We start from the raw sequence: 28000 nt of genomic DNA, 5'->3' as shown, positions 1-28000 counted from the left end.
TTAAATTGCAACCTAAGAGAAATCATTGGTATAACTTTCATCACTGATTTTTCAAATAAATGTCAGGCCTGGGCAATATGGTCACATGAGAGCAGTAGCTTCAGAATTATTCTGAGTTGCTTGATACTTATTATATGCTTTTGCTGAGCAATTATCTGAATTACTTATTTTTTAGTATGTCTTTACCAAAATTATCTTTGAACTTATAATTACATCAGACCTTAGGGGTTATCTGAGCAAAATAACTAAATTCATGAATATATAAATTTATCCAATTGCACACACACACAAACACAAATGGATAATAAGATTAAGATAGGTAAAATGCAATTGCAAAACATTTGAAGGGTCTTCAAGCTCATGTATGTTTATTAAACTTTCTGGACAACTGAAGTTAACTGGTTTGTGTTCGAAGAGGAAATCCTGCCACTAGTTAAAATGGTAAGACTTAATAGACATGTGACACTGTGATGCGCTGTAACTTCTCCACTCTTCACTTGGCAAAACCCGATGTGTCAATGGAATCTAAGGCTAATTTGGATGATGGATGATGGAAAATACCCTACTGGCCACTGCATTCTTTTATTTTCTGACACTCCTTTAAATGTGTCTGCTATTCTTCAAACAACCTTGATGTATTGGATTTGGAAATGTGCGCCCATGATAGTCCTTCTTAATCCAATGTCTGAAAAAGATTGATTTTAAAAATAAACTGAAAAACTTTAAACTTTTTCTTAATGATGCTTAGGTTACTGATGTTTACCAGTCTTCTACTAAATTCCAAAAGATATCCATAAAGTCATTATAGTTCAGATTCCTAAGCATTTAAGAATATGTAGCTTGAAATTAGTCCCAAATTTATAAAACTAAAAATCCACAAGCAACTGTGGAAATGTCAGTTATCTATGTAGACCTTTTTTGCTCAAACCAAAACACTATATCAGAGGTTTCATCTCGTTGTTAGTTTTCCCCGTCACCACAAAACCTACCTATTTCTGACACTTGTAAACTGAACTTGATGAACACCTAAACTTAACTGAACTTCACTTTTTTAAAATAGAACTTTTCTGGAAAAACAAAAGCAGGATGCTATTTTTCTAAACAGTTTATAAACTACACGGAAGCTTTTGCTCCTTGAATGTGATACTTTTGGAAAAGCAGAACTATCCATTTCCCAAACTGCTCCCTTCTAAAGAGTCTACATTCTGCTTCAAAAGAAATGCTGCTCTGACTCAAAGACCTTGACTTAACAGTGGAGTGAAAGAGTGCTACCACAGTGAAACTTATGTTTCTAATTCTACCAGCGAGTGTTATTGCTCTCATACATGTCCAACATTGGAGTGTTAAGAGTCTGATATGTTCTTATTGGTGAAGAGTTGTTTTGACTATCATCAAGCATCTGAATATTGAGTGTTTCTGGTCCTTAACACTGTCCTATACCTTACATGGTGTTTACAGTGAAATAGGACCCATGTTGTTGGCACTCTGTGAGCTTATTATTCGATTCCTAAGAACTCGCATGAAGTGAGCAAATGAGATAGAAACATGGCATTACTGATTATACTGATTATCTGCTTTGTGATTATTCTTGCTTCTTCTCAGCCTTGCCAGACCCCTGATGACTTTGTGGCTGCCACTTCTCCAGGACATATCATGATTGGAGGTTTGTTTGCCATTCATGAAAAAATGCTGTCCTCAGATGACTATCCCAGACGACCCGAAATCCAGAAGTGTGTTGGGTGAGTAAAACCTCACAGAGCACATTTAGATTTCAAGACTATATCGGGAGACTGTATCATGTAAATGTTTACTTGTATTAACATCTAAATTATTTTAATAAAATTTAAACTCACGTATCTTGAAATTACATATAGTTAATCTTGGTTACTTTAAGGAAGTAAATCATTCCTTAAAAGAGAGATAAATCAGCACTATATGTATGATCAACTTTCAAGAGCAGAGGCAATTAATGCTTTACATTAATATGTTTATTTGGATTTTGCCTAAAAAAAAAAATCCATGAAGTCACTTGAGAAAACCAATAAGACACTGTGGCCTGTCCACCACAAGCATACATAGCACATTAATATTTCTACCACCCACAACATGCATTTTGTTATAAACATGGATCTCTTGTTTAATTATTTGTTAAAAATAGACTACATTTAAAATTTTTCTCTACACTAACATTTCTGTCAACACTGTCTTCATTTCATTCTTGAAATAATCTAATTCTTTCATAAATTAAGACCTAATCTCAACTGAAACTATTCCTTCTTCCTTGATGAACACTTTACATTGTGAAAGCTCAACTATTTAAAAGACATTTGGCACAGTGTAATATGGAATAGTAAAGCTGGGTGGGGTGTGTTACAAATAGATTTTCTTCAAGGAGAGTAGGATATTTGAATTTTAATTTCAGTTTGGGGACAAACTAATTTTGTAAATTTAGGTAAATCACTTAAACTCTGAGTTCCAGTATCCAGTGTTCTCATCTACAAAGTAAGGGCCTGGATAACCTCTAAGGACACAGGCAGCATCAGCTTCTGTTGCTATGGCAATGTGATCCCCATGGTTTCTTCGAGCTCTAAAATCCTGATTTCTATCTTGATGTTTTTATATGTAAACTTAATCTTCTCTTTTCTCCTCCCTTTTTTTCTCTCTTTATCAAAAAGTATTTACCAAGCCCTCTAAGAATGCTTTCAGATAAAATGGGATCTCATGTCACACTGAGATTCCTTCCTGGCATTCTCTCCAGAAGTTAGCCATATTGAGCTACTGTCATCATAACTGCTGATTATCAGGAATACCAGGAAATACCCAAAAATAATTAATGAAGATTTTCAGAGCACTAAGCTGGCACCCAAACAATGACTACAAATTTGAGGTGCACAACCATAGGCCAACTACAACCGTAGGCCAACTATTAACGATGGAAAATAGTAAAGAATCATTTGATCTAATAACCAAATTTATTCTTTAAAAAAATCACTGAATTGAACATCCTTTCATCTTACTGTTGGTCACTGAAAGAAATAGTATTCACTCAACATTAAACAACCCTTTATTAAGTGCCGACATTACCTAGGCCCAATTCTAACCACTGGGAAACTGAGGTGAATTTACCAACGAGGTTCAGACTGTCATGGAGCTAACATGTGGGAAACTCTGAAAATATTATACATTTTAAATAGCAGACAATTCATCACTTTAACCTTTCCTCTTCCTTGTTTCTTTCTTTAAATTAAAAACTTAATGCTGATTTGTCAAACTTCACATTTAGATAGACCACAATGGCAAATACTATTACTCGAATTGTTTTATTTAATTTATCATAACTCAATTCATTAAAAGGAAACATTAGCATATCAAAACCCTGAATAATAATACCTCCTTTTATTCATTTAAAAAAACACTTATTCACCCCTTACTATGTATTAGGCACTGTTTATAACCTTTTGTAAACATGGTGGATGAAATAAACTTAACAGTAAATCAGTAATCAAACAACTCAGTGCTCTGGGATAATCACAAATCAAGAAGTCAACTGGAAAAGCTCTCCAAAAGAAGAATTATCTATGTGTTGGAACTAAAATAGTGCACTTTACCTAGAAGAAGGCTATTGGGGTTTTCCCAGAGCATATTTATATGTAATTTTTAAGAGTCTTATTAATCTGGTTTTCAACCACAGCAGATTAGAATCAGAAAATTTAAAAATGGATTTGTGAGTCTAAAAAGGAGGTACTTGGATGGCAATAAAATGCTGACATTGAGCTACAAAAAGGAACAAAAACCAGACATCTTCATACTGCAGAAGGCTAAATCGAGTAATCAAAATGATCCCCAACTTCATTAAGAAATGGTTAAATCTTGTTCCATAGACTGTATTTGAGAAAGTGTGGGTTCCTAGGTACCCTCTAAAGTCTCCATGAGAAATTGTTTTTAAATAAATAAAGTTTAGATCCATCAAGAAGTAAGCTTCACTGATCCAGAAATTGTCTATTATAAGGCAGAGATGTGGATAAAATGAGATATCACCACGTGTGGAGAAGAGTTATGTTCTGATTTCAAAAAATACTTGTTTCTCAACAGCTTTGACATATCAATCTTTCTTCATACTCTTGCCATGATACACAGCATTGAGATGATCAATAATTCAACACTCTTATCTGGAGTCAAACTGGGGTATGAAATCTATGACACTTGTACTGATGTCACAGTGGCAATGGCAGCTGCTCTGAGGTTTCTTTCTAAGTTCAACTGCTCCAGAGAAATCGTGGAGTTAAAGTGTGATTATTCCAGCTACATGCCAAGGGTTAAGGCTGTCATAGGTGCTGGCTACTCAGAAATAACCATGGCTGTCTCCAGGATGTTGAATTTGCAGCTCATGCCACAGGTAGGTTTTGTTATACATCCATATGTTGGTTTTGATTATATTCTTTATTATAAACAGATCAGGGTAACCTGGGAGACTAGTTAGGCAGTTGCCTTTACTTTAACCTTTCATTCTCTTCTGTCAAAGAAAGGATGTGCCCTATCATAGACAATAGAGTGGACAAAGCACTAAGGGTGTAGACACCCCTCAATTTGTCAGGTCTAGTTTCTGGCAGTTTTCAGCATGATTTGGATAAGACACAAACTTCTGAGCACCTCAACTGCCTTGTTTCTGGACTAACAATCAGTCAGATGCTATGAAGAAAAGAGAAGAGAATGAAGGGTAAGGGGGTATGGAGGTCAAGGAAGACTTGTTGAGAAAGTGACGTTTAGCCTGAACTTGAATGAGAAGGGACAGCCAAGGTAAGATGGGGGAGAGGAGAAGAGTAGCCAGACCAGGAAAACAGCAAGCGCAACATTGAACTGTCCAAAGAATAACAAAAGGTCATCATGGCTAGATCAGTTTAAGCAGAAAGGAGCATAGTAAGAGATGCACTTGGAGAGACAGGCAAAGGCTGGCTCATGTAGCATCTTGTTAGCTGTGGTATGGTTTGCAATTTTTTCTGAGTATGATAGGAATGCTTTGAGCAGAGACTGTGGAAATACATACCTCCTGTAAGGCCAACCAATAACCAAGAAGTAAGTAAAAACATCTCTGAAAGACCAAAACAGATATTAGAGAACCCTGCACTAAGTGCTCGCACATTCCTCAGAGTCCAGCAATTTCCCTTGGCTTTCATTTTGAGCCTACTCACCTTCATATCACATCACCCTGTAACTTGCGAGGTCACTGCTTTTTAAGCTCAAGGAAGATTCAAAGCCAAAAGTTAGAAAGGAAAAAGGCTTATAGTCAGATTATCAAGAAATGACCATCTGATAGAAGTTAACAGAGGGTAAGGGGGTGGGGAGAGGGTGAAAGGGGTAAAGAGGCACATTTGAACAGTGACAGATGGCAACCAGACTTTTGATGGTGAATACGATGTAGACAACACAGAAGTTGAAATATGATGATGTACACATGAAATTTATGTAATGTTTTAAACTAATGTTACCTCAATAAAAAAGGGAAAAAAAGAAATGACCACGTGATAGAAATGAAAGATAGAAAAAATATGTAATATAATAAATGTGTATAAGAATTCAAAATATACACTTATATACAAAATATATACTTTCTGGAGCTAGAGTAAATAAATGCATATATTTATGAAAGCCTCTGAGAGTTCCATTATATTATAGCCTAGTGACGTTGGTAATGCAAACTATAAGTCCAAAATGACAAAATGAAAGAATTATTCCCCCAAACATCTCAGAGATAAGGCTTTGGCTCAAAATTTCTAGACTATGTATAATGTGAGTCAGGTGATAAGAAAAGTAGACTATTTGTAACAATGATTGTTTAATGTAAAATGTAATTGCCACGATAGACAACACAAAGGAAAGGAGACTTCCACGGGTAACGCTGATTTTGCAGAAGCGCAGCTCTCACAGTGTTGGTGAGTGTAGCAGTGTCACGTGCTGGGAAAGGAACTAAGCTTTAGTGAATGTCCACCATGTGCTAATATCCATTTAAACTTTCTCTTTTAATCTTCACAAGAATCCTATCACTTCACAGGTAAAGGAAAGTGAACTAACTTTCCCAAATTTATTGAAGTCAGGATTCTAAGTTTGTCTGACTTCAAAGCCTATTGTCTTTGCACCATACCATGAGGCTGCAAATTGTAAAAAAAAAAAAAAATTCACCTTGGAAGGCAATAATTCTCCCTAGAATAAAATCACCAAAGCAGTAAATCAGGTACAACTTTGCACATGTTAGGTAGGACTCCCAAAATGTTGCTGCTTATTTGACTAGATCAGGGGACAAAAAAAGCATAGCCTGCAGACCAAATGTGACTCTCAAACTCTTGAGCTGTGGAGCTAAGAATGATTTTTACGTTTTTTAAAGGTTGTAACAAAAAGACCCCAATATATGTATTATATATGTCAGAGAGCATATGTGACCAACAAAGCTTAAAATATTTTTTATCTGGTCCTTTACAGAAAAGGTTTGCTGACCTCTAGACTAGATGATTATTTGACTGGATGATTTATTTTACCTAGAATAAAAATCACCACCAGCTGCATTTTTCTTGTATTTATTTCTAAATATTTAGATAATATCCACAATCAGTCCTGGCCTGAGAGATAAGACAGATATAAATGGATATAGAAGTGCGATGGAGATAAAAGTTAGAGCCTGACCCCTTCAAGAGCTTATACTATGCATAACTTAAAGTGATTAGAGAGCAACGACTCTAGACAGTCACCACATACCAAATATCATGATTTAAGCTATTTGTAAAGTAGGAGTTCATTGAAAGGGAAGGATGGAAAGGACTAGAGAGTTTAGGAAAAGGTTATGGAAACTCACAGAAATCAGAGAGGAACATCTACATGAACAGCCACCTGGAGTTCATCAACACTGTAACTAAAAGATTCTGTCAATTTCCAGGTGAGTTATGAATCAACTGCAGAAATCCTAAGCGACAAAATTCGTTTCCCTTCATTTTTACGGACTGTGCCCAGTGACTTCTACCAAACTAAAGCAATGGTCCATCTAATTCAGAAATCTGGATGGAACTGGATTGGCATCATAACCACAGATGATGACTATGGACGATTGGCTCTCAACACTTTTGCAATGCAGACCGTGGCAAATAATGTGTGCATAGCCTTCAAAGAAGTTATCCCAGCCTTCCTCTCAGATAACACAATTGAAGTCGGGATCAATCAGGCACTTGAGAAAATCATAGCAGAAGCCCAGGTTAATGTCATTGTGGTATTTCTGAGGCAATTCCATGTTTTCAATCTCTTCAATAAAGCCATTGAAAGGAATGTAAATAAGACCTGGATTGCTAGCGATATTTGGTCAACTGCCACCAAGATTACCACCATTCCTAACATTAAAAGGATTGGCAAAATTGTGGGGTTTACCTTTACAAGAGGGAATATGTCCTCTTTCCATTCCTTTCTACAAAATCTGCATTTATTTCCCAGTGATAATAACAAGCCCTTAAATGAATATGCCATGCTCTTGTCTGCCTGTGCTCATGTCAAGGACAGTGATTTGAGTCAATGCATTTCCAACCATTCTCAGGGGACTTTGACCTACAAGGCTAACAAGGATATAGAAAGGAACTTCTCTCTGAGAAATGACTTCCTGTGGGATTACACTGAGCCAGGATTTGTTCACAGTATTCAGCTCGCAGTGTTTGCCCTTGGTTATGCAGTTCAGGATCTGTGCCAAGCTCAAGATTGTCAGAACCCTAACGCCTTTCAACCATGGGAGGTACTAACTCACACAACCGAGAACATCCCCCTACCATCATTTCCTCCATTTCCTTCCCTGCTTTAATTTGCAAACAGTTAAATTAACTGCTCTTAATCGTATTCCTTTTAGAAGCAGACACCTTCAGTATTTGAATAACCTCCCTTTCTACCATTAGCTCTTTGTTCTTGAGGATGAGACTTGTTATGTTACCTTTACCTCCTATTTTGACTCACCAAAGTTATGTTCTTCTGTTGTCCAAGAAGATTCTGGTGATAGTGTTATTTTCCTTGAGTTTATGGATTTATATCTGATCTTGCAGTTTTTCAGTGCTTCCTATGAATTGCCTCTTTTAATGCTCTTAACAAACACAAGACCAGGCATGTTTAATGATCCTTTTTATTATTACTAAATATTATAGATGAGGAAACTAAAGCTAGGAAGCACCAGAAATATGACTTCAGTCTCAGTCTTCTGATTCCGTACCCTTTGCTTCTCATGATGTCTCTGATGGTTTATAGTCCCAAAGCCTCCAGTTATGACTCTTACTTAAGGCCGTCTCCCTAGGACTCCAGTCTGGTTCCAATGGAATGGAATTGGAACATTCCAACATTCATTGGAATGTTATTAGGTCAATCAGGGTAATTCCTATGATATCTCAGGTTTACATGCACCACTAATTGTAAAAGAAGTCTTTCCCTTTCCTCTCTTTGATTAGTTTGAGAAGTTCAAATTAAAGTGTAATGCGGCCCTAGTTAGTGAAAAATTTCCATTACGTTTTTTAAATGTCCATGAACAAGGTATTTAAAAGTAAATTGTTGCTTCATATGATGAAAAATTTTACTCATTAGAAACAAATTTCTCAATAATGTGTATTCAAAGACAAATTGCAATGTCTTGAGGCAGAACCATGTTCCAAAATACATTTATTTTAAATTCCTAAGGAAAAAGAAGGTGAAAGGGAGTAAGACCCAATTCTTCTGATCATATAAATAAGTATTCAGGACAGGCTATTTCTACTTTTGTTGTTTTTACTTTAAACACCCACCAACACAAGCTCCAAGCTCTGAGCTGACAAACTTACATTTGGGTAGATAATGTGATGGTCATAGAGTGTTTCAAATTGCTCATTTTAAAACTAGTTTGCACCTTGTAAACACAAGGCCAAAAACCTCATGAAGAGATAAGACTAGAGATTAGGATCTTTTTTAAATTAAAACTCTCTCTTTTTTAAAAAAAAAGTTATATGCTTAATAGTTTTAAGATGCCTATTTGAAAGCATACTCTTTGTAAACCTTCAATGAAGGATTGGTAAAACTAAAAATTAAGTGGACCACCGTAATGAAACTACTACATGGAACTTTAGGAATGAGAGATTGAGAAGGAGTAATGGAGAGAAAATAGACAACCATAGAGACAGACAGGATAAAGAGGGGGGACACAAAGAGGCTCAAAAGAAAAGAGAAATACAAACCGCAAGAGCGATTTATCTACTAAAGATCTGGGAAAGTATTTTAAATCAGGAACAAGTCTCAAACATTCCGAGGAAAAGAGTTAAGAAAGCATAATCCAAGTAGCGTCTTCTAAAAGTTTTATTTAAACACTAGAAGCCTGAGGTCGTTCTTTATGGCCCTGGGAGCCTGTTTATCTAGAAACATAGAAACAGATAGGCAAGGAGGAATAGGGGAGTGACTTGCTCCTTTGATCTCCATGTGAGTGAGCTGCATCTGTGCCAGATTCAGTAGCACAAATAATGCAAACAACTGTCTTTTTATGAAGAAATCTCCGTAGACACTAAACTTAAAAGATCAGCAAGATTTCGGGGAACTAATCCAAGGTGCGTTTCTAAAGATTATTTTGTACCCTGGCAAAATTCACCATTATTTGAATGATAGTTTCTGAATAATTTTAGATTCAAATAACTTTAAAGGGTTTTTCCCCCCAGTATTTGAGGATAGTCTTTACTTTGGCTCTGTATTTGTTTACATCTGTGAGTGGTATTCAGGGACAGCACAGTCATGTTTGTTTTACTTCAACAGATTTTTAATGTTTCTCAGATGTGTGCAAGGATACCACCTCTCTGTTGTGACTAGTTATTTTGGTTTTCTTCTTTGTTTTCCTTCACTTCTGATGATGTACAAGGTAGTAAGTGATGTGCGTGAGATGAGAGAATGTTTAATAGTCAAACTTGTATTCATATGTTTATTTAGAAAATATTTATAGGATGTCTCAATGTTCCAGGCATTGCATTGAGTGCTAAAAATATTATAGAGAACAAGACAGTTCTTTCCCTAAAGGAGTCTAGTAGAGTACACAATCAAACAATTAAGGAGCTGATTACAATACAGGACGATACATCGCGGTGTTTCTTATAAACACAAGATGGCAGAGCCGCACGTAATAGAGGCAACTAATTCAGTACTAGCAATTCAGAGCACATTCTCCAAAGATCACGATATCTCCAGTGAATGTGATGGATGAGTAGGAGTTAGCCAGGGCAGAAATATTCCACCAAAGTCTCAGAAGGAAGAGAAAGCATGGTATCTTCAGGGAGCAGAAAATCATGCCATAGAACTAGAGACTTTTGTGGAAACTACTGGAAAATGAGACTGGCGGGACTAGTGAAGAATCCATCATTAGGGCCTTGTTGATCAGAGCATCTCAAACTTTGATGTGCAGTTGAATTGCCTTGGGATTTTACTATCACACAGATGCTAATTCAGTAGTCCCAAGGGGGACCTGAAAGTCTGCACTTCTAAAAGCCTCTCAGGTGATGCTGATACTGCTGGTACAGGGACTATCCTTGAAACAGAAAGTCTGCAAACCATATTTAAAGATTTGGACTTGGTAGAGCAAAGAGGAGCCAATTAAAGATACTTTTACACAAGAGAGGAATGTGATCTGCTTTCCATTGTAGAAATAGTATTCCCACTGTCATGTGTGTTGATTAGAGGGACACAGGACTAGAGGGAGAAAGGTGAGTTTGGTAATACAGGCATAAGAAAAGGATGCTTTGTACTACAGCTGTGACAATGAGGATGGAGAAACATACACATGGATATTTAAGAGGAAGTATGAGGAACATTAGGAGTGAGATCGGGTGTAAAGGATGATAGAGAGAAGCAAAGACGTTGCAAACAATTCAAAAATTTGGGCAACTGGTGCCATTTATTGAAATGGAAACACAGAGAAAAGTTGAGTCCTGGTAGGGAGAGGAAATATTAAGCATTCCATTTTGGAGATGTTGAGTTTGAAGAACTTATGAGACATCCTAGTGTAGCAATGATGATTGAATATTAGTCCAAAAGTCAGAGGAGACATGTTCCAAGAAGAAAGTGATTTTGGAGTGGTAAGGAAAATAATAACTCAAACATTTTAAGGCCTACTGTACTAGGCACTAACATAGATGATTTCTAATCTTTATAATATTATGGTAGGTCCACAGGGCTCATATTCTTTATACTTCAGCCTAAAGAAGTGACAAGAGGAAGGGTTACTGGTGACTGAGACTTATAGCAGTTTAGAGATGGAGGGGGACTCAGCAATAAGGGTCTGGCCTATGGTCACCCAAATAGTTAGCAGTGAAACTGCCCCAGCTTTAGTCCAGTGGGCTTTCTACTACACCCTGGAAAACTTCACAAAAGAAAAAGACATAGGTTGAGCACCAGACAGAGATGCAAGGCTGCTTCCTCTGCTGTTCTCTAATTTACTCACAAAGATACCTCTTTTCCCAAGCACAGCTTACTTGTGGAGATAGAGCGGACATCAGAGAAGCTATGGAAATGGAAGACAGCATCAACCACAACACCTTAATTGGTGTGGCCCCCTTGCCTTTTGTTCTCAAATACAGGTCATTACCGAACAGAAGTGGATAATACAATAATGGAAATGCAAATCCTACTCTCTAAATTTTGTAGTGTCAATTACAGTGAATTTCAGAGTCTCAATGAAAAACAAATAATTGATGGGAAAAGCATTTAATAGCTTAATAACTGGAATGTTAGTGTTCAAAATTTGCCTTAATCGGGAGCAAATGTTCTGTCACATTTAACAAGTAATGAATGCACTGTTTTATTTGCCTCCACCCTCTTTCCTGTAAGAACAAGCATAGAATTGTGCTAGTTTATTTACATCATATAATGTTATCATTATTTACAGAACATATATGTGTCAGAACTTTACCCTGTAAAACCTAATTAAATGCAGGGAAAAAAACAGGTGGAAATTATAGTTCAAATGCAAGAGTGGAAGAGAATATGTTTCCTCTTACGTGTGTATATTGCTTAAGGAAGGAACAGAAGAAAAATCAATACACAGGCAGAGGTGAGAACATTAACGGTAGGCTCTTACTTATTCTTTTATTTTTGTTCCCTCCATTTTTATCTTCCAGGCAATTACTAGAATAAGATTTTGTTGGTTAATTTCACCATGTTAGTTCTGATATCCTGCTTCTTTAATGTAATACTAATTAATTGACATTCATTAAAGGAACTATGAAATCTGTAGGGATGTATAATAAAATCAATACACACACTTAGAGACTTAGCTGAAGTGACATTTGGTCATTGACATGACTATTGTAGCTATTATATTTACTTTAAAATATAGCTTGATTTACTTATGTTCTGTTGAACAAAAAAAATTAAAGGAAAGAAACTTTCATAAAAGATTACCTGAGAAGGAATAGAATAAGAATAATTCTATTCAAGTAGAACAATTTGTAACTCATTCCATAGATTTTGCACCCAACAAAGCTGCACAGTATCGTACATTTAGATAATGAGTGGGCCTGATGCATTCAGAGAGGGCATTTACTTAGCCATGATTATATATCAAGTTAATGGTGGAGCCAGAATTGCAACCTGTTTTCCTCCCTCCTGGCCCAGTGTTCTTCCTCTGCAGTGCAAGCTCAATATGGCTGCCTTATTGTCAGTTAAACGTTTCCTGTCCCAGCTGTACTGCATACAAGTTCTCACTGTACAATTGGGTAACAAGTAACTTTTCATGGCAATTCTTTCCTCTCAAGTTAAAAAAAATCATTTTATGAATTAAATTGAAAACAGATTTTAGAAGTCACTTTACTATGCACTCAATCACTGAAACTTGAAAACCATTGGAGATAATAAGATCCATATCTTCCACCAAATGAGTAACAAAGTAGGGACTTAGAGGGCAGGTGCTAGAAGCTATCTTACTTACGCCCATCAACTAAACTTCTCTGGAGAGGACGCTCCTCAGTACATGCCCAGGAGCAGGGTGCTGCTGTTATTGGACTGTCTCCCAGGTTTGTAGATCTGTCCCATCAGTTTTCATTTTGAGGATGGCAAGTATGACAACTATTGGCTTAGATTACCCACTCAGACTTGGCCAAGGACCTGGGCCAATTGCGACTCTAGAAAAAAAGGATGAATTTTCCTGCATTCTGTGGCTCCAGATGGCACATTGATGATTGCTTTTGAGTCAGAAGGAAAAAATAGCAGGAGATCTTGAATTAATATATTGTTAGATGGAATGGAAAGATCTCATAATGAAAGTCAAGATGCTTGTCCTCAGATAAGTTCCTTCACCCTTGCTGGGCATCCTCATCTAAGAAGAATGGAAGCTGATCCTTGCTCAGCTTGCTTCACTGAGTTGTTACTGAGTAAAATGATATCACAGATTTGAGTATTAGCAATAACATATGAATGTCAGGTGACATTATTAGTTGATAGACTCAGAGCATTTTTAATTATCTGCACAATATCCCCATTAGCTAGTAATAGGTATTAACAGATATTAATCTAACCTTTATTAATCCTTACTCTGTGCCAAATCCTGGGCTAAACTCTTTACATGCATAATTACATTTAATCCTCACAATAATCCTATAGGGTAGGTTTCATTTACCTCATTTTACAGATGAGTAAACTGAGGCCTAGAAAGTAATTGTAACTGTCAAGATCACATTACTAATGAGATATGCAGCCAGAATTAGAGCCTTGACATCTGCCCCAGAGAACCCATTCTGAAATCTACAATGTGGAAAAATGAAGATACTCAGATTTTAATTTTACAGGCTAGAGAAACTACCATCCATAAACATTAATTTGATTTCTCAAATTCACATAGCAAGACTTTGGCAGAAATGAGGTTAGAATTCTCAAATTGTTGCCAGGTAGTTAAAGAAACTTCTCAACTAGTTACCACACTCACTGATCCAGAATGTCCTTTTTCTAATCTTTAAGTGATATTCCTTGTAAGGCAGTGTTATAACTACATTACTGGGTACGCTTAGAATATTTCTATTAGTGTTTGTTTCTGTGTTTATGTTTTATAGTTACTTGATGTACTGAAAAATGTGACATTCACTGATGGAGGTAATTCATTTCATTTTGATGCCCATGGGGATATGAATACTGGATATGATGTTGTGCTCTGGAAGGAGATCAATGGCCACATGACTATCACCAAGTTGGCACAATATGACCTGAAGAATGGTGTCTTCATCATCACAGACCAAGAAGCAAAAAACGAGTTCAGAAATCTCAAGGTAATTTTGCTGTAGGCTGCTTTGTAGCATTCAAATCAATTGGTAACTCAACTGCAAAAGTCCTTGACCCCACCAGGACCTCTAGTCATTCTAAGGCCTGTTCACTGTCTCCAACTTCTCTCCTTAAATGCCATGATCAACTTGTTTATTGATCCCTTGTACACACTCTCAATTCCCTCCCCCTCTCTCTCCCTTCATCATATTCATTCAAAGTGTAATCCAGGTTAAATTCAACTCTCTGTCTAATCAATATAAGATCCCGTGTCGCTGAACTTGGCAAAAAATAAATAAATAAATAAAACAAAAACAAAAAACACCTTGCTGACTGTTCTCATTTTAAATTCATGCTCTCAAACCTCGAGTAGGCCCTTAATGCTGCTGGACAATTGGACTATTACTTTAGTCCATTAACTTGCCACCTTCCTAGATGGCTGTTTTATGCTTTCTCTTCTCTCCTCTGACTCCAACACATCTTCCCCATCTTCTCTTTCAGTTGACCCTGCTTCCTATTTCACTAACAAAACTGAAACAATCAGGGTTTCCCTGCCACCATATCTGTGCCCATATCCCTGCCTTCCATCTGGCTCTGCGGATGGACTGTCTGTGGTCCTAGACAAGGTCAGTTCCTCCACTTGTCCTCTGGATCCCAACCACCTTCACTTACTCAAGGATGTTGCTCTGGCAATTCTCCAGTTCTTCCTGCATCCTCAAGCATTTTCTCTTCTGCGTTATTTAAATGATGATACAAATATGCTGTTATTCTTCCCATCTTAAAAAAAAAGAAACTCCATTGACCACCCCACACGTGCACATCCCCCTCCATATACGGCCCATTCCTCTATTTCTCTTTACAGCAAAACTCCTTGAAAAAGTTGAATATATTCACTGATCCCAATTTCTCTCCTCCAAGAATTCTTTTGAACTCTTTCCAGTGCATCAAAATTCTTTCTGTCTAGTTCACCAATGTTAATGAATCCAAACAACATCTTACTTCACTCACAGGCTAATTAATCTTCCCTCCATGAAATGTTCTCTTTATTTGTTTCCACAATACCACACTCCCTTGACTTTCTTCCTCCATCTCTGGCCACTGCTTCTCGGTCTCCTTTCCTGGTTCCTTGTCATTCCCACTGCCTATAAATGTTGATGTGCCCAGAGCTCGGAACGGCTCCTCTTTTTTGTCTGCACTTTTCCTTAGTGATTTCATCCAGGCTCGCGACTTTAAAAAAATGTCATTATATGGAAGGCAGATGACTCCTAGATTTTTATCTTCTGGATTTCAACCTAAATAAATATACAACCCCTTACTTGACATCTCTACCTGGGTGTCTAATAGCTTAACTGATTAGTTCCAAAACTGAGTTCCCAAACCTACCTCTATCTCAATAAATAAGAACTCCCTTCTCCTAGTTGCTTATGGAAAAACCCAGTGGGATCCTTGTCACTTCTCTTTCTGTCATGCTCCACATCCCATCGAAGTTTTACTTTCAAAATGGGTCCAGATTCTGACCACTTTTGTCCTCTACTCTATTGCTGCCACTCCACTCCAAGCAACAATCACCTCTCACCCAGATTAAGACAGTGGGTTTCCAATTGCTCTCTGCCTCCACTCTTACCCACTTCAGTCTGTTCTTAAAGCAGCAGCCAGAGTAACCCTGTAAAATATAACAGTCTGCTCAGAATCCTCCCTACATCCTATTTCTCTCAGAGTAAAAGCCAATGTCTTTAACAACCTTCCATGACCTGCCACCAGTCCCCCGACCTCATCTCCTACCACCTTCCCCATACCCTCTCCTTCCTCCTACCCCACAGGCCTTCTCACTCTTCCATATACGCCTTCCTTTCTCTTAGCTCAAGGCCTTGCACCTGCTGTTTCCTTCCCCTGTAATAATCTTCTCTCACGTCCAGGTGGTTCACTTTCTCACTTCCTTTCTGTCTTTCTTAAAACATCCCCATCTCAGGGAGGCCTTCCTCAGTCACCTTATTCAAAATTTCAATGTCAACCTAACACTTATTATACACCCTCCTGTCTTTATTTTTCTCCTTACCATTTATTGCTACCTAGCATTCTGTACATTTTGCTTATCTTTGTCTTATTTATTGTCAACCTTGTTAACTAGAACTGAAGGTCTATGAGAGTATGGATTTTTTGTGTTTTGTTGCCTGCTATGGCTTCAACAATTACAAAAGTTCCTGGCATATAATAGGCACTCAAAATATACGTGTTGAATGAAGGAATGTATAAATTAATGCTTTAAGCCACTCTCTTAGTTCTCATTTTCCCTGTGATAAGTTTCAGTAAAGCAAGATACTTTTCCCTTGAAAAATAGAAGTGTAGCCATCCTTCTGTGTTCTCAAACTTTCGCCATCTTTGTTATCATCACCACTATCCTCACAACCACATTGTGAACCCAGCACTCTGCTAAACACTGTAACTCAACTGGGTCTCTTAAACTATGCTGTGTCTCATTTTTTTATTGAATACAGAGAGGATTCTCTATTATTTATTGTTACCAAGACTTACCTCCAGACTTTGTAGGAGAAACACCAATGAGGGGGAGGTGATAGGAAGAAAAATAACTGATAGGGCTTTTAGAGACTAAATGGAAGGGGCTGACCACCATGAAAAGAGGGACAAGTCTTCCTTTTTGGTGGAAACACCCATAAATACTTCAAGAAGTTTGTAGATACCAGCAGTATCTGAGATCAACTAGGTCAGATTTCAAGATCTGCTTATCAATATGCAGGCTCGTTGGGGTATCAACATTTCTGGTAAGTCATCAAAACTCATAGTCCAGTAGCTGGCCCGATGGCTGAGTGGTTAAGTTCATGTGCTCTGCTTTGGTGGCCCAGGGTTCCAATTCAGATCCTGTGCACAGACCAACACACAGCTCATCAAGCCATGCCATGGCGGCATCCCACATAGAAGAACTAGAATGACTTACAACTAGGATATACAACTATGTACTCGGCCTTTGGGGAGAAAAAGCAAAACAAAAAACAAAAAAAGAAAAGAGAAAGATTGGCAACAGATGTTAGCTCAGGGCCAATCTTTCTCACCAAAAAAAAAAAAAAAAAAAGCATACCTTAAAAAAAAACACACTCATAGGCCAAAACATCAGGTAACCCTAAATCTGTTGCTGTTCCAAAGTTATCAATCCTAGACATTAGAATGTCTTTGCTACCTCTTGATGTGTGGGGAGAGAAGAGACAGTGTTTCTGGGAAGAAAGGTTTCACTTTATTCCCCTAATGATGTCCAACTTTATCTCGTAGTTAAATCCTTTTGTGTCCTCTGAGCACCCTCCAAGAGTGTGGATACTTCCAATTAAAAGTTTGCCCTGGGGAATCCACAAGGCAGATATCCTGCCAGCTCAAAACCCAGGTCAGCAACAACCGTGTTGAAAACAAGAAAGCCAGTGCTTGTGGACACAGGGCTACTGAATCTTGGCTGCTTTTCTCTCTCAGCCAGTTCATTTTCATCTTCTAGAGGAAAGACTGGTTAGCTTAGTACTTTGACTATGTTCCAGGCTCAGGAATAGCTATTAAGAGAATTGAGAAGAAAGTCTCACTTACTCATTCTGGTTTGGCTTCCCAAGGACAAAAGTAAGACGATAACAGATTATCTCACAAGACGTGCCATGAGAAAGGGACTATGAATGGAAAAAATAACACAGCTGAAGTGCAAAGAATTATTAGCTAGATTGAAAACAGAGGGTTCCGTGAAAATAGAATGCTACATGTGATTTACATTGGGACGTGCAGAATTATGATCTAAATTCTCAGGATGATTTTGTCTTTTTGACTCATACTTTAATAGTTTTGAATTCAAAATTTTCCACTGTTTTGTTTTTTAAGATTAGACTGGACATGGTCTTTGGACAGCATTATTAATAACCTTCTTCTAAAGAATATAAAAGTCCAAGAATATATTATTTTCTTATATGGTTGAACTCTTCATACAGCACATGATTGGAAATTCCTAAGCCATCATTTCCTTCTTTAGCTCCACCACTACACATTTCTCCCTCTGCTAGGGGCTTTTGAAAGAGCTAATTTCCCTTATTTCCTTACAGAAGTTATTAATGTGACAAAAGCTGTGCTCTTCCTAAAACAGTTTCACTATCTGAAATATTTTCTATTTTTTAAACTTGTTCACATTTCTCCAGATGACAAAAAATTCTAATATACTATGGAAAGAAAGATCAAAATACAAAATTAGTTAAGATCAATCTTTTAAAAAATCCATTTGGGATTTCTTTCCATTTTGCAGCAAATTCAATCTAAATGCTCCAAGGAATGCAGTCCTGGGCAAATGAAGAAAACTACAAAAAGTCAACATATCTGCTGCTATGAATGTGTGGACTGTCCTGAAAATCACTACAGTAATCAGACAGGTAATTGCAGTCACTACGACAGGTACAGTGACCCACCATATGATCCTTACCATTCCTTTTAGGCTGATTTTTTTTACATGAATTCTTTTGGCTTAGTTTTTCATTTGGGAAAAAAAAAAGCATCTCATGCCCTTGCTAGACTAAATTCCTGTAAAATTTCATTTTGTCTTTGAATTTTCTCTATTATATCAGCAGATGCACAACCAATACATAATAGAGAGAGAAAAGGAACTTGACTTCCAGGGGATGATGTCATCCCCCACAACTGGACTTCTTCTCCGGCACCTCTTAAAACAATGCGAGTTCTCTGTCAATTTTTGTCCATGTGTCCCCTACACAGATTTGCATGACTTGTAATTGGGGCACAATAACCATAAATAAATAAATACTGCATTGACTAATCTGAGCATGTTAGAAACTCAGAGGTGTGTACACCCTGGAGATCTCATTATTCCTACCAATAGGCAACAGTGAAGCCTAAAGAGAAAGAATCTTCCTTGAGACAAGGGGATGAACTACTGACAGAGATAAGATGTTACTAATTGATTGTTTGCCAAACCTATCTATAACAATTTGATGAGATCAGAGCAAAATATACAAATTAAAGAACAAGAGTGAGGTCAGCAGCCTTTGGAGCCCTAAAAGGAGCTGTCAGCACTATCCCAGGAGCTAAGCCTACTTTAAAAACATCATATTCCCTTGTTTATTGCAGCATTCCTATTCATCTTATATAAAAGCTGAGAACCCCGGAGCTGGAATAGTTCCCAAATGCTTATTCTTTTTCCTTATTGGCTCCAAGGGAGAAGTATCGCAATGTAAACATTCCAATATCCGTGTTCTGTCATTACCTCACAAAAATGCCACTTATCTCAACCCGAGATGGACTGTGCTGTCTAAATAACTAGGTGATTTGGAGGGAGAGCAAATTTTCCAGGCTATGTGGTATCTAGCACCTGTCTGCCAAGTGGGATAAACAAAAACACCAAGAGAGTATGGAGCATTTATTTCCCATAAAGATGTACAAGAGTCCTTCAAGATACAATCTGGGTTGTCTTTCATAACCAGAGTAAGTTGCTTCCAAGAACAAGTATAGGAGACCGAGGGCAACCTTGGAGAAAAAGCAAGGATTTAAGGCAATCTGAAAGGACATCATCTCCTATTCTCTGTGGTTCCAGGACACAGCTCTTATACACAGACAAGGTCAATAAATGTTCTCTGAACTAATGAAATGGTAGGTACCAGCAGCAGTAGGTAAGGGGAGGACAGAAAAGAATGGGTATTTGTAGGGAAGCAGGGTTTGGAAAGAGGAGGAGGCTGGAAAGCTAATGAAGTCTATAAACAGAAACATCATTTGACTTTCAGGTGAATGAAGAAGTGACCACGGGGCCTTTATAAAGTTGAATGGGCTTTGTGGAGTGTAATCAGATGGATGCCCAGAGAGAGGCTTTTTGGAAGTAATTAGGACCCCATCTATAGGGGCTGAAAACAGGGAGCAAATGCAATCACACTCCCAGAGACACCACTCTGGTATCAACTATTTATGCCACCCTGCAGTCAGAATCAGCATAAATCAGGGCCAGCCCCGTGGCTGAGTGGTTAAGTTCATGCACTCCACTTCGGCAGCCCAGGGTTTCCGAATGGGATCCTGGGTGTGGACCTGGCACCACTCATCACGCCATGCTGAGGTGGTGTCCCACATAGCCCAACCAGAAGGACCTACAACTAGAATATACAACTGTGTACTTGGGGGGCGGGGTTTGGGGGAGAAGAAGAAGAAGAAACAACAACAAAAAGAAGATTTGCAACAGATGTTAGCTCAGGTGCCAATCTTTTTAAAAAAAATCCTTATTAAAAAAAAAGTCAACATAAATCATTTTCAAGCTTATCACTGCCTGTGTGAGTGGCTCAATTATACTAAACTCCTGGGTGGATAAATAGACTTTAATTCTTCATCAACTGTCATTGATAACTATCTTGTGTTATCTCACTTTTAGGAAGCTTTTAGGGTGACACAACCGTATTGTTTCTGCTTTTAAAAGAATTGCAGCCTTATTTATAACAGCAGCCCCCGTCATATTGAGTGCCTACTGTGAGCAACACTCCACGCAAAGCATTTTATATTTATTATCTCACTGAGTGCCGCACTCCAATAAGGCAGAGTCTTTTTAAAAAAATTTTTAAAGAGATTTGGAAATAGGCTCAGAAAGTTCAATTGGTTTGCTCAAGATTACGGGAATCGTTAAGTGATACAGAAAGGGACTTGAAATATGTCTGATTCCATGGCCCCTTTTCTTAACAGAGTCCCTGAACTGCCACCAGCAAGTTCACAAGAGGAAGGCATCTATCCTGAGTATATTAATTTCCTAAAGACTTGCAGCTTGACTTAAAATTCTCTTTTTCTCTCTTCCTCTCTTCCTCTTCCCTCACCTTCACCCTTTCTCTCTCACCTTCTTTGGGTTCTGTGCATGCTTTATTTTAATAAGTAACCAATGTGACAATTATCTATATCCGTTTTCTAGTCAGGACTATTACGAGAAGGAGTCTCATTTGTAGCATTGTGGACAATCGCCTGGTTTAAATGTTTGCAATAACTGAATCTCCTCTGTCTTTTAGATATGGATCACTGCCTTTTATGCAACAACGAAACTCACTGGGCCCCAGTAAGGAGCACCGTGTGCTTTGAAAAGGAAGTGGAGTATCTCAGCTGGAATGACTCCTTGGCTATCCTGCTCATGGCCCTCTCCCTTCTGGGAATCATGTTTGTTCTGGCCATTGGCATAATATTTACAAGAAACCTGAACACACCCGTTGTGAAATCATCCGGGGGGTTGACAGTCTGCTATGTGATCCTTCTCTGTCATTTCCTCAACTTTGCCAACACGGGCTTTTTTGTTGGAGAACCACAGGATTTCACGTGTAAAACCAGGCAGACACTGTTTGGTGTGAGCTTTACTCTCTGCATCTCCTGCATTTTGATGAAGTCTCTGAAAATTTTGCTAGCCTTCAGCTTCGATCCCAAGTTGCAGAACTTTTTGAAGTGCCTCTATAAACCTATCCCCATCATCTTCACTTGCACGGGTATCCAGGTTGTCATTTGCACACTCTGGGTAATTTTAGCAGCACCTACTGTGGAAGAGAATGTCTCCTTGCCCAGAGTCATTATCCTGGAATGTGAGGAGGGATCTGTCCTCGCATTTGGCACCATGTTGGGCTATATTGCCATCTTGGCCTTTATCTGCTTCATATTTGCCTTCAAAGGCAGGAAATTACCTGAGAATTACAATGAAGCCAAATTCATAACATTCGGCATGCTCATTTACTTCATAGCTTGGATCATATTCATCCCTGTCTATGCTACCACATTTGGCAAATATTTGCCAGCTGTCGAGATTATTGTTATTTTGATATCTAACTATGGGATCCTGTGTTGTATGTTCTTCCCCAAATGCTATGTTATTCTTTGTAAACAAGAGACTAACACAAAATCTGCCTTTCTCAAGATGATTTACAGTTACTCTTCCCACAGTGCAGGTAGCCTTGCTATGAGTCATGTTTCACTGGACTCCACCAACAGCAATATCCCAATGACCAATCCCAGCCCTGGTGGCAAGTCTGCAGCCTGGCAGAAAAGCAAAGATCTTGAGGAACAAGTGTTTGGATGCATTTGTAGAGAAAATGCTACAAGTATATCTAAAACTTTGCCTCGGAAAAGAATTTCAAGTATATGAATAAGTCCTTAAGAGATGGCACATTCTGGAAGAAAATGTTTCTAGGGTCTTAGCATTTAAAATGTGCACTTACTTTCTGAGCAAATATATCCTATGTGTTTCTTCACTGCCTCTATCTTCACCAAATTTTGGTAGAACACTCCCTCTGTCCAACCACCTGCTTAACAAAGAAAATAGAGCCACAGCTTGAAACTCCATCCATTCCCACCTTCTATTTGCCTCCATCTTTATCTCCTTCCTCTTAGGCACATAGGGAAAGGTATCTCTTCTATTCAAAATTAGCCCATAATGTATCATCCTTGCCCCATCCTCTACCACCTCTTCTCAAACCTCTTTGTATGGGTTCTCCTTCTGTGTTGAGCATCTTTACTTTCCCACCTCCACTGCTTAGTTCAGTTGAACAAGCATTTGAGCAGTTACCATGTGCCAGGTGATGTGCTAAATACAAATTTACAAGAAGGATCAAGACATCATTTCTGACCTCAAGGAGCTCAAAATCCAAGGGAAGGCAGTCATATATAGACATCTTCAATTCAGGTGGGAAATTCTATGATTGTAATGTGCATAAGGCACTATAACAGTGTAGTTAAGTGGCACTTAGTCATCCTGGGGATCTTGGGAGGGTTTCAAAAAAGGCTACGTAAAAGGTATGATGTTTATGAAAGATGAATAAGAGTGAGTTTAATCAAAGAAAGTACAGAAAGCTGTTCCAGATAAAAGGGGCAAGCAGAAGAGGTGGCAGAAAGTGTGTCGAGAAGGTGTATTCAGGGAAGTACAGTTATTTTGGGATTAGTAGACAGAAGTCCTCTTTTATACATAGAGGTTAGGTCATGAATGAATGCCTCAGACTGAAATTCTCTTTTAAGGAGCTTAGGTCTTTATCTTGTGGGCAGAGGGTGGCCAAAAAAGGTCTGGCAAAAAGGTAATAGGTTCAAAATCCCATTTTAAGAAGCTCACTCTGATACGGGGTGGAGGATGGAGTCTCACTGAGAAAGAATTAGGATCTATACCAGGAAATAGAAGGGAGGATATGTATATGTATTCAAGCTATATAGAAGGTGGTCATTTATCTGAAGTAGTTGGTGAAGGATGAGTTATAGGCTTCTGGTTTGATTTATTGAGAAGTGACACAAATACAGGAGGAAGACAGGTTTAGAGTAGAAGATGGAATATTGAATTTGAGGTGCCTGGAGTAATTTCAAGACATATCAAGCATTCATATGGATATAAGGGGGTAAGTCAGGGCTGGTGATACGGATTTGGATGTCACAGTCACATCACCCTCATCCTTATAAAACAGAGAAACATACAAAATAACATTGTCCTCAATCTTTTTTTTTTCTGCTTTATCTCCCCAACTCCTCCCCCGTACACAGGTTGTATATCTTAGTTGTATATCTCAATCTTGACATTCTCTTTAGCTACCACTCTTTTTCTCCCTCCTTTTCACAACTGAAAGTTTGAAGGAATAGCGTCATTGATTTGTGACCCATTAGTTCTGAGTCCATGAAATCTGGCTTTTAGTTGCACTGCTGTGCCAAAATAGCTCACAGAGAAGTTACCTGTGACTTTTTATCTGTCTAATTTGATGGTCATTTTTAAGTGTTCATCTCCTTTGACTCTTAATGGCATTTGTGGTATGATTCCTCCTTGAAATTCTCCCTCTTCACCCCTTTCATGATTTTTTATAACTTTCAGTTATTTAAAACACTTCAATATGATGCAAAGGCTCTTGTGGTTCTCCGCTGACATCCCTGACTATTCAGTTTTGGTCTCTGTTGCTGGTATGTCTCCCTCTACTTGGCTCTTAAATGTGGGTATTCCCCACAGTTCCACCCTCAATCTAAATCTCTTTTCTCTCAACACACTCACTCACTATAATATTATCCATTTTCATGTCTTCACTTTGACCCAGACAACTTGCAAAACCACATCTCTGGTCCAGATCACTCTCTAACCAATCCACCTGCTAGTCCCTCTAACTTCAAAGTCAATGTGCCTAAAATTTATTCCATTATTGTCTTCTCCTAACTCCTTCTCCTCTTGTTTTCCATTTCTCAGCGTGTGGTACTACCTTTGGACTAGTTGGAACCCTGGGATTCACGCTATTCATCCTTGACTCCACTATCTCCTTCACCCTTCTATACCTTTAATTCATCATCTGTCTTTTATTTTCTAATTCCTACTTTTTCTTGAAACCTTGCCATGATCTCTATCCCTGTCATTACTTCTTAATCTAGGTCTCCATCACTCTTTCCATATATTGTTGCAGTAGCCTCCTAATTTGATTTTGGTCTCTCAATGTTTTATTCCAAGTATAAAGTAGGTCTTGCAAAACTTTCTGCTCATTTCCACTGGATATATTTCTATAGTAAAAACCTCTTAGGTACTCAATTGTTTCAAAACCTGCAATAAGTCAAAAATCCTTATCCTGATGCCCAGGCTCTTCAAGTCCAGCACCAATGTCTACCCCTTCCTGCCTGGTGCATTACCCTGGTGAAATGGTCAACTGCTAGTGATTGTCTGTACACACACCATGCTATTTCATGCCTCAGAGCCTGCCTCTTCTCTCTGTGTTGATGTCCTCTCCACTCCTCGTCTTCCTGGAACACTCTAGCTAATCCACCAGACAAAATTGAAGTGTCTCTCCTACCACACCTTCCTTTCTGCCTCTGCCACAGCACCTGTTACACTTTAGTGCATTTACTTGTTTTTATTTTAATTTGTTCAATTAATATTTATCAAGCCCCTACTATGGACTTGGCATAATTCTATGCATGGGGAATGTAAAAATGACAAAGGGCATGCAAGTTCTTTCCTCTCAAGGAGTTTACATTCTAGTGTTTTCACCATTTTGCCCATGGGCAGTCAAGTCTCCTTTAGTAACACCTCTCTCAACTGTTCTTTCTTCTCTACTACTACCTCTATCATCGCCATGATTTACGTTCTTGTGACTTCACACCTCTGTTGTTGAAAGATTCCAAACTAGTTACCAACCCCATTGTTCTCCTTCTAATACACAGAATCCATCATCACAAATCAATCTTTCACAAGTTAGTTCCAAAATTGTCATTCTCCTAATCAAAAAAATTTAATGACTTCCTATTGCCTTCAAAATTAAGTTAAATTCTTTCCTACCTTGCTAAGTAAGACCTTTCACAGTTTTACCTCAACATAGACTGAATGTTTAAAAAAAAAAAAGAAAAAAATACAAGATATTAATCCTAGTTTACTGCTTAGCCTAAATGTATTCACATACAATATGATGATAATATCTTGTAAAATTGTCATGGGTATACAATATTCTCATGTACATGAAAGTGTTAAGAAATGAGTATTCTGTTTGTGATTTCACTGACTAATTGCTCTGTTGATATGAAAACAGTTTCTCCTGTTGACATGAGAGCAAAGTTGTAGGAAAGCTTCCAGATTCTTGAACGTGATCACACAAAACCGAAATCCCAGCACTGTTGTGCCAATAGAACAATAAAATAAATATAGTTTCATAAGAGTTGTGGGTTTTACTACGGTTACATAGCTTTTGGCAATTATTCCAGAAGAAAAAAATGCTCCTCAATGTAAAAAATTAAGTTCTGAATTCCTTGATGCCAGAACTACATCCTTGCCATCACGGGAAACAAAAACTAAGAGAATGACTATTGTACTTTTCACTTTTTCTGTTAATTTTTGAGGCTTTTAAATTCAATCGTATGTAAGTTAAACGATTTTCTTACTCCTTGTGGAATAAAGGGTTTACTCTATTTTATTATAAAAGCAATATCTAAATATTATAAAGAGATAAGAAAATAAAAATAAGCAAAAAGAACACACAGGAGGCCAGCCCCATGGCTGAGGGGTTAAGTTCATGTGCTCCGCTTCGGTGGCCCAGGGTTTCGCAGGTTTGCATCCTGGGTGTGCACCTAGAACCGCTCATCAAGCCAGGCTGAGGCGGTGCCCCACACAGCAGAACTAGAAGGACCTATAACCAGAATATGCAACTATGTACTGGGAGACTGTGGGGAGAAGGACAAAAAGAAAAAAGATTGGCAACAAATCTTAGCTCAGGGCCAATCTTTAGGGGAAAAAAAAGAACACACAAAAAAGGACCATAATTTTATAACCAATCAACAATCTTCCATTATATAAGTAGTAAACCCCTTACAGGTTGTCTTAATCAAGTCCAAATCATTATTCAGATGGAAACTTTCCCATTGGTCAAGACAAACTGATCTGGGGAGAAAAAAGCACTTAGAGTTCAGTGACAGACTGACTTATATAGTTATCCCCTTACCCTGCTCACAGAGACACACATACTAAAATCTTTTATTGCTAAAACACAGGGTGAGGGAATAATACCCATTGCACCACAGTCTTTACTGGTAGGATGAAATCAGAAGCTGGGCAGCCGAGCTTGGGCTGATCTCAAGAGAAACATCCATGTGTAATCATTATCTGTGTACTCTGGGTTTTGTACAAAGCCATCCCCAAAATTAGTATTCAATAAATGTCGAATGAGTAACTTTAACGTTCTCACAAAGATTCTCGATATCTTGGTTAGCACAGTAACTCACTGATTTTTTCCAATCTTCCCTTCTGATACTGCAGTCCCCATAGCTCTTGAGCGGTCTTTAAACCAAACCTTCAGATAGGCCCTTATTGCCATTGTCAGCAAAATAAGACTCCTGGAAAGTTAGAGTAGAAAACAATTAATTGCATGATCCTCAAAACCTGGGTTAAAAGAAGATGGAGAATAAACACGTGAACAGTTAAACATGGAAGTGATAAGCGGAAATTCCATTGTGACATTAAAAGGAAAAGAGGATGCCCTCCTCCTACTCATTTTCCTCTTCTTGCTGGCTGCTATGCAGAATGACCATGACATGGAATATGCAAATTGAAGATGGCAGAGCAAAAAAACAGAAGAAGCCTTGGTCCCCAATACTCTGCAGCTGCTTTTTCAGCCCTGGATCACTTATGCTTAGAGACCATGTAAGAAAAGCAAACAGCCTGACAAATTCACATGTGGGCTGCCTGTCTGCTTTAATGAGAGGCCAAGCACAAAAATAATGCAAAGAGTTGGAAGATGCAACACAGCAAGTAGTTGCATTCACGTCCAGAGCCTCTTGTAGGAAAATCTCAGGTGACTCGAATTTCTTACATTTCACACCTTCTCTTACACCATTTTTCTGGTACCTGGCATTACATTTCTAGCCAAAATCAGATTATCAGAAAATGAAATTTTGAGAATTCCAGACCTAAAAAGAAATTAATCAATTAGCTTCTCATTTCTACAAATAGCCATTCTTTCATACCAACAAATATGTGAACCTGAACTATTTCTTATTTGTTAGACATAGAAGGTGTGACTAGAAAATGCACAAGCTGAAAGTATGAAATCCAGTCTGCAATTAACCAGGGGTCTGTGTTAGAGTATTTCCCATCTCAAGAACTATCCGTTCTAAATACTCAGATAAACAGAAAATCTGGAAGCCAAATTCTTGTAGTTACCAGTGGAAAACTATTGGAATCCAACATATTAGAAAAATTGCTGGGGCTAGCCCAGCAGCGAACTGGTTAAGTTCATGCACTCTGCTTCAGTGGCCCAAG

The 28000-nt window shown here is 38.1% G+C and overlaps 1 protein-coding gene across 3 annotated transcripts; it reads left to right on the top strand.

Annotated features, from left to right (window-relative positions):
• The first annotated feature begins 1537 nt into the window (after nt 1–1537).
• GPRC6A (G protein-coupled receptor class C group 6 member A) lies at nt 1538–23756 on the top strand. 3 transcript variants are annotated; one of them, XM_070496568.1, is made up of 6 exons: nt 1538–1739; nt 4093–4396; nt 6926–7237; nt 14058–14270; nt 18542–18665; nt 21279–23756. In XM_070496568.1, the coding sequence occupies exons 1-6, from the start codon at nt 1546–1548 to the stop codon at nt 22391–22393; spliced, it is 2262 nt and encodes a 753-aa protein (XP_070352669.1). In that variant the 5' UTR covers nt 1538–1545; the 3' UTR covers nt 22394–23756. The 3 variants fall into 3 exon arrangements, with proteins under 3 accessions (XP_070352669.1, XP_070352668.1, XP_014721700.3); XM_070496567.1 differs by having other exon boundaries at nt 6926–7762; XM_014866214.3 differs by lacking the exon at nt 14058–14270 and having other exon boundaries at nt 6926–7762.
• Nucleotides 23757–28000: the final 4244 nt, after the last annotated feature.

This window comes from Equus asinus, chromosome 24, assembly GCF_041296235.1.
Source record: "Equus asinus isolate D_3611 breed Donkey chromosome 24, EquAss-T2T_v2, whole genome shotgun sequence".
Lineage (NCBI taxonomy): Eukaryota > Metazoa > Chordata > Mammalia > Perissodactyla > Equidae > Equus > Equus asinus.
This window is presented reverse-complemented; position numbering and strand designations above follow the sequence as displayed.

What these genes read in the sequence shown, in the direction of transcription:
- GPRC6A (XM_070496567.1), top strand. Translation starts at nt 1,546, where the DNA reads ATGGCATTACTGATTATACTGATTATCTGCTTTGTGATTATTCTTGCT. An exon ending in GAAATCCAGAAGTGTGTTGG is followed by an intron (nt 1,740 to 4,092) that starts GTGAGTAAAACC and finishes GTTTCTCAACAG; the next exon opens with CTTTGACATATCAATCTTTC. An exon ending in ACGCCTTTCAACCATGGGAG is followed by an intron (nt 7,763 to 14,057) that starts GTACTAACTCAC and finishes TATGTTTTATAG; the next exon opens with TTACTTGATGTACTGAAAAA.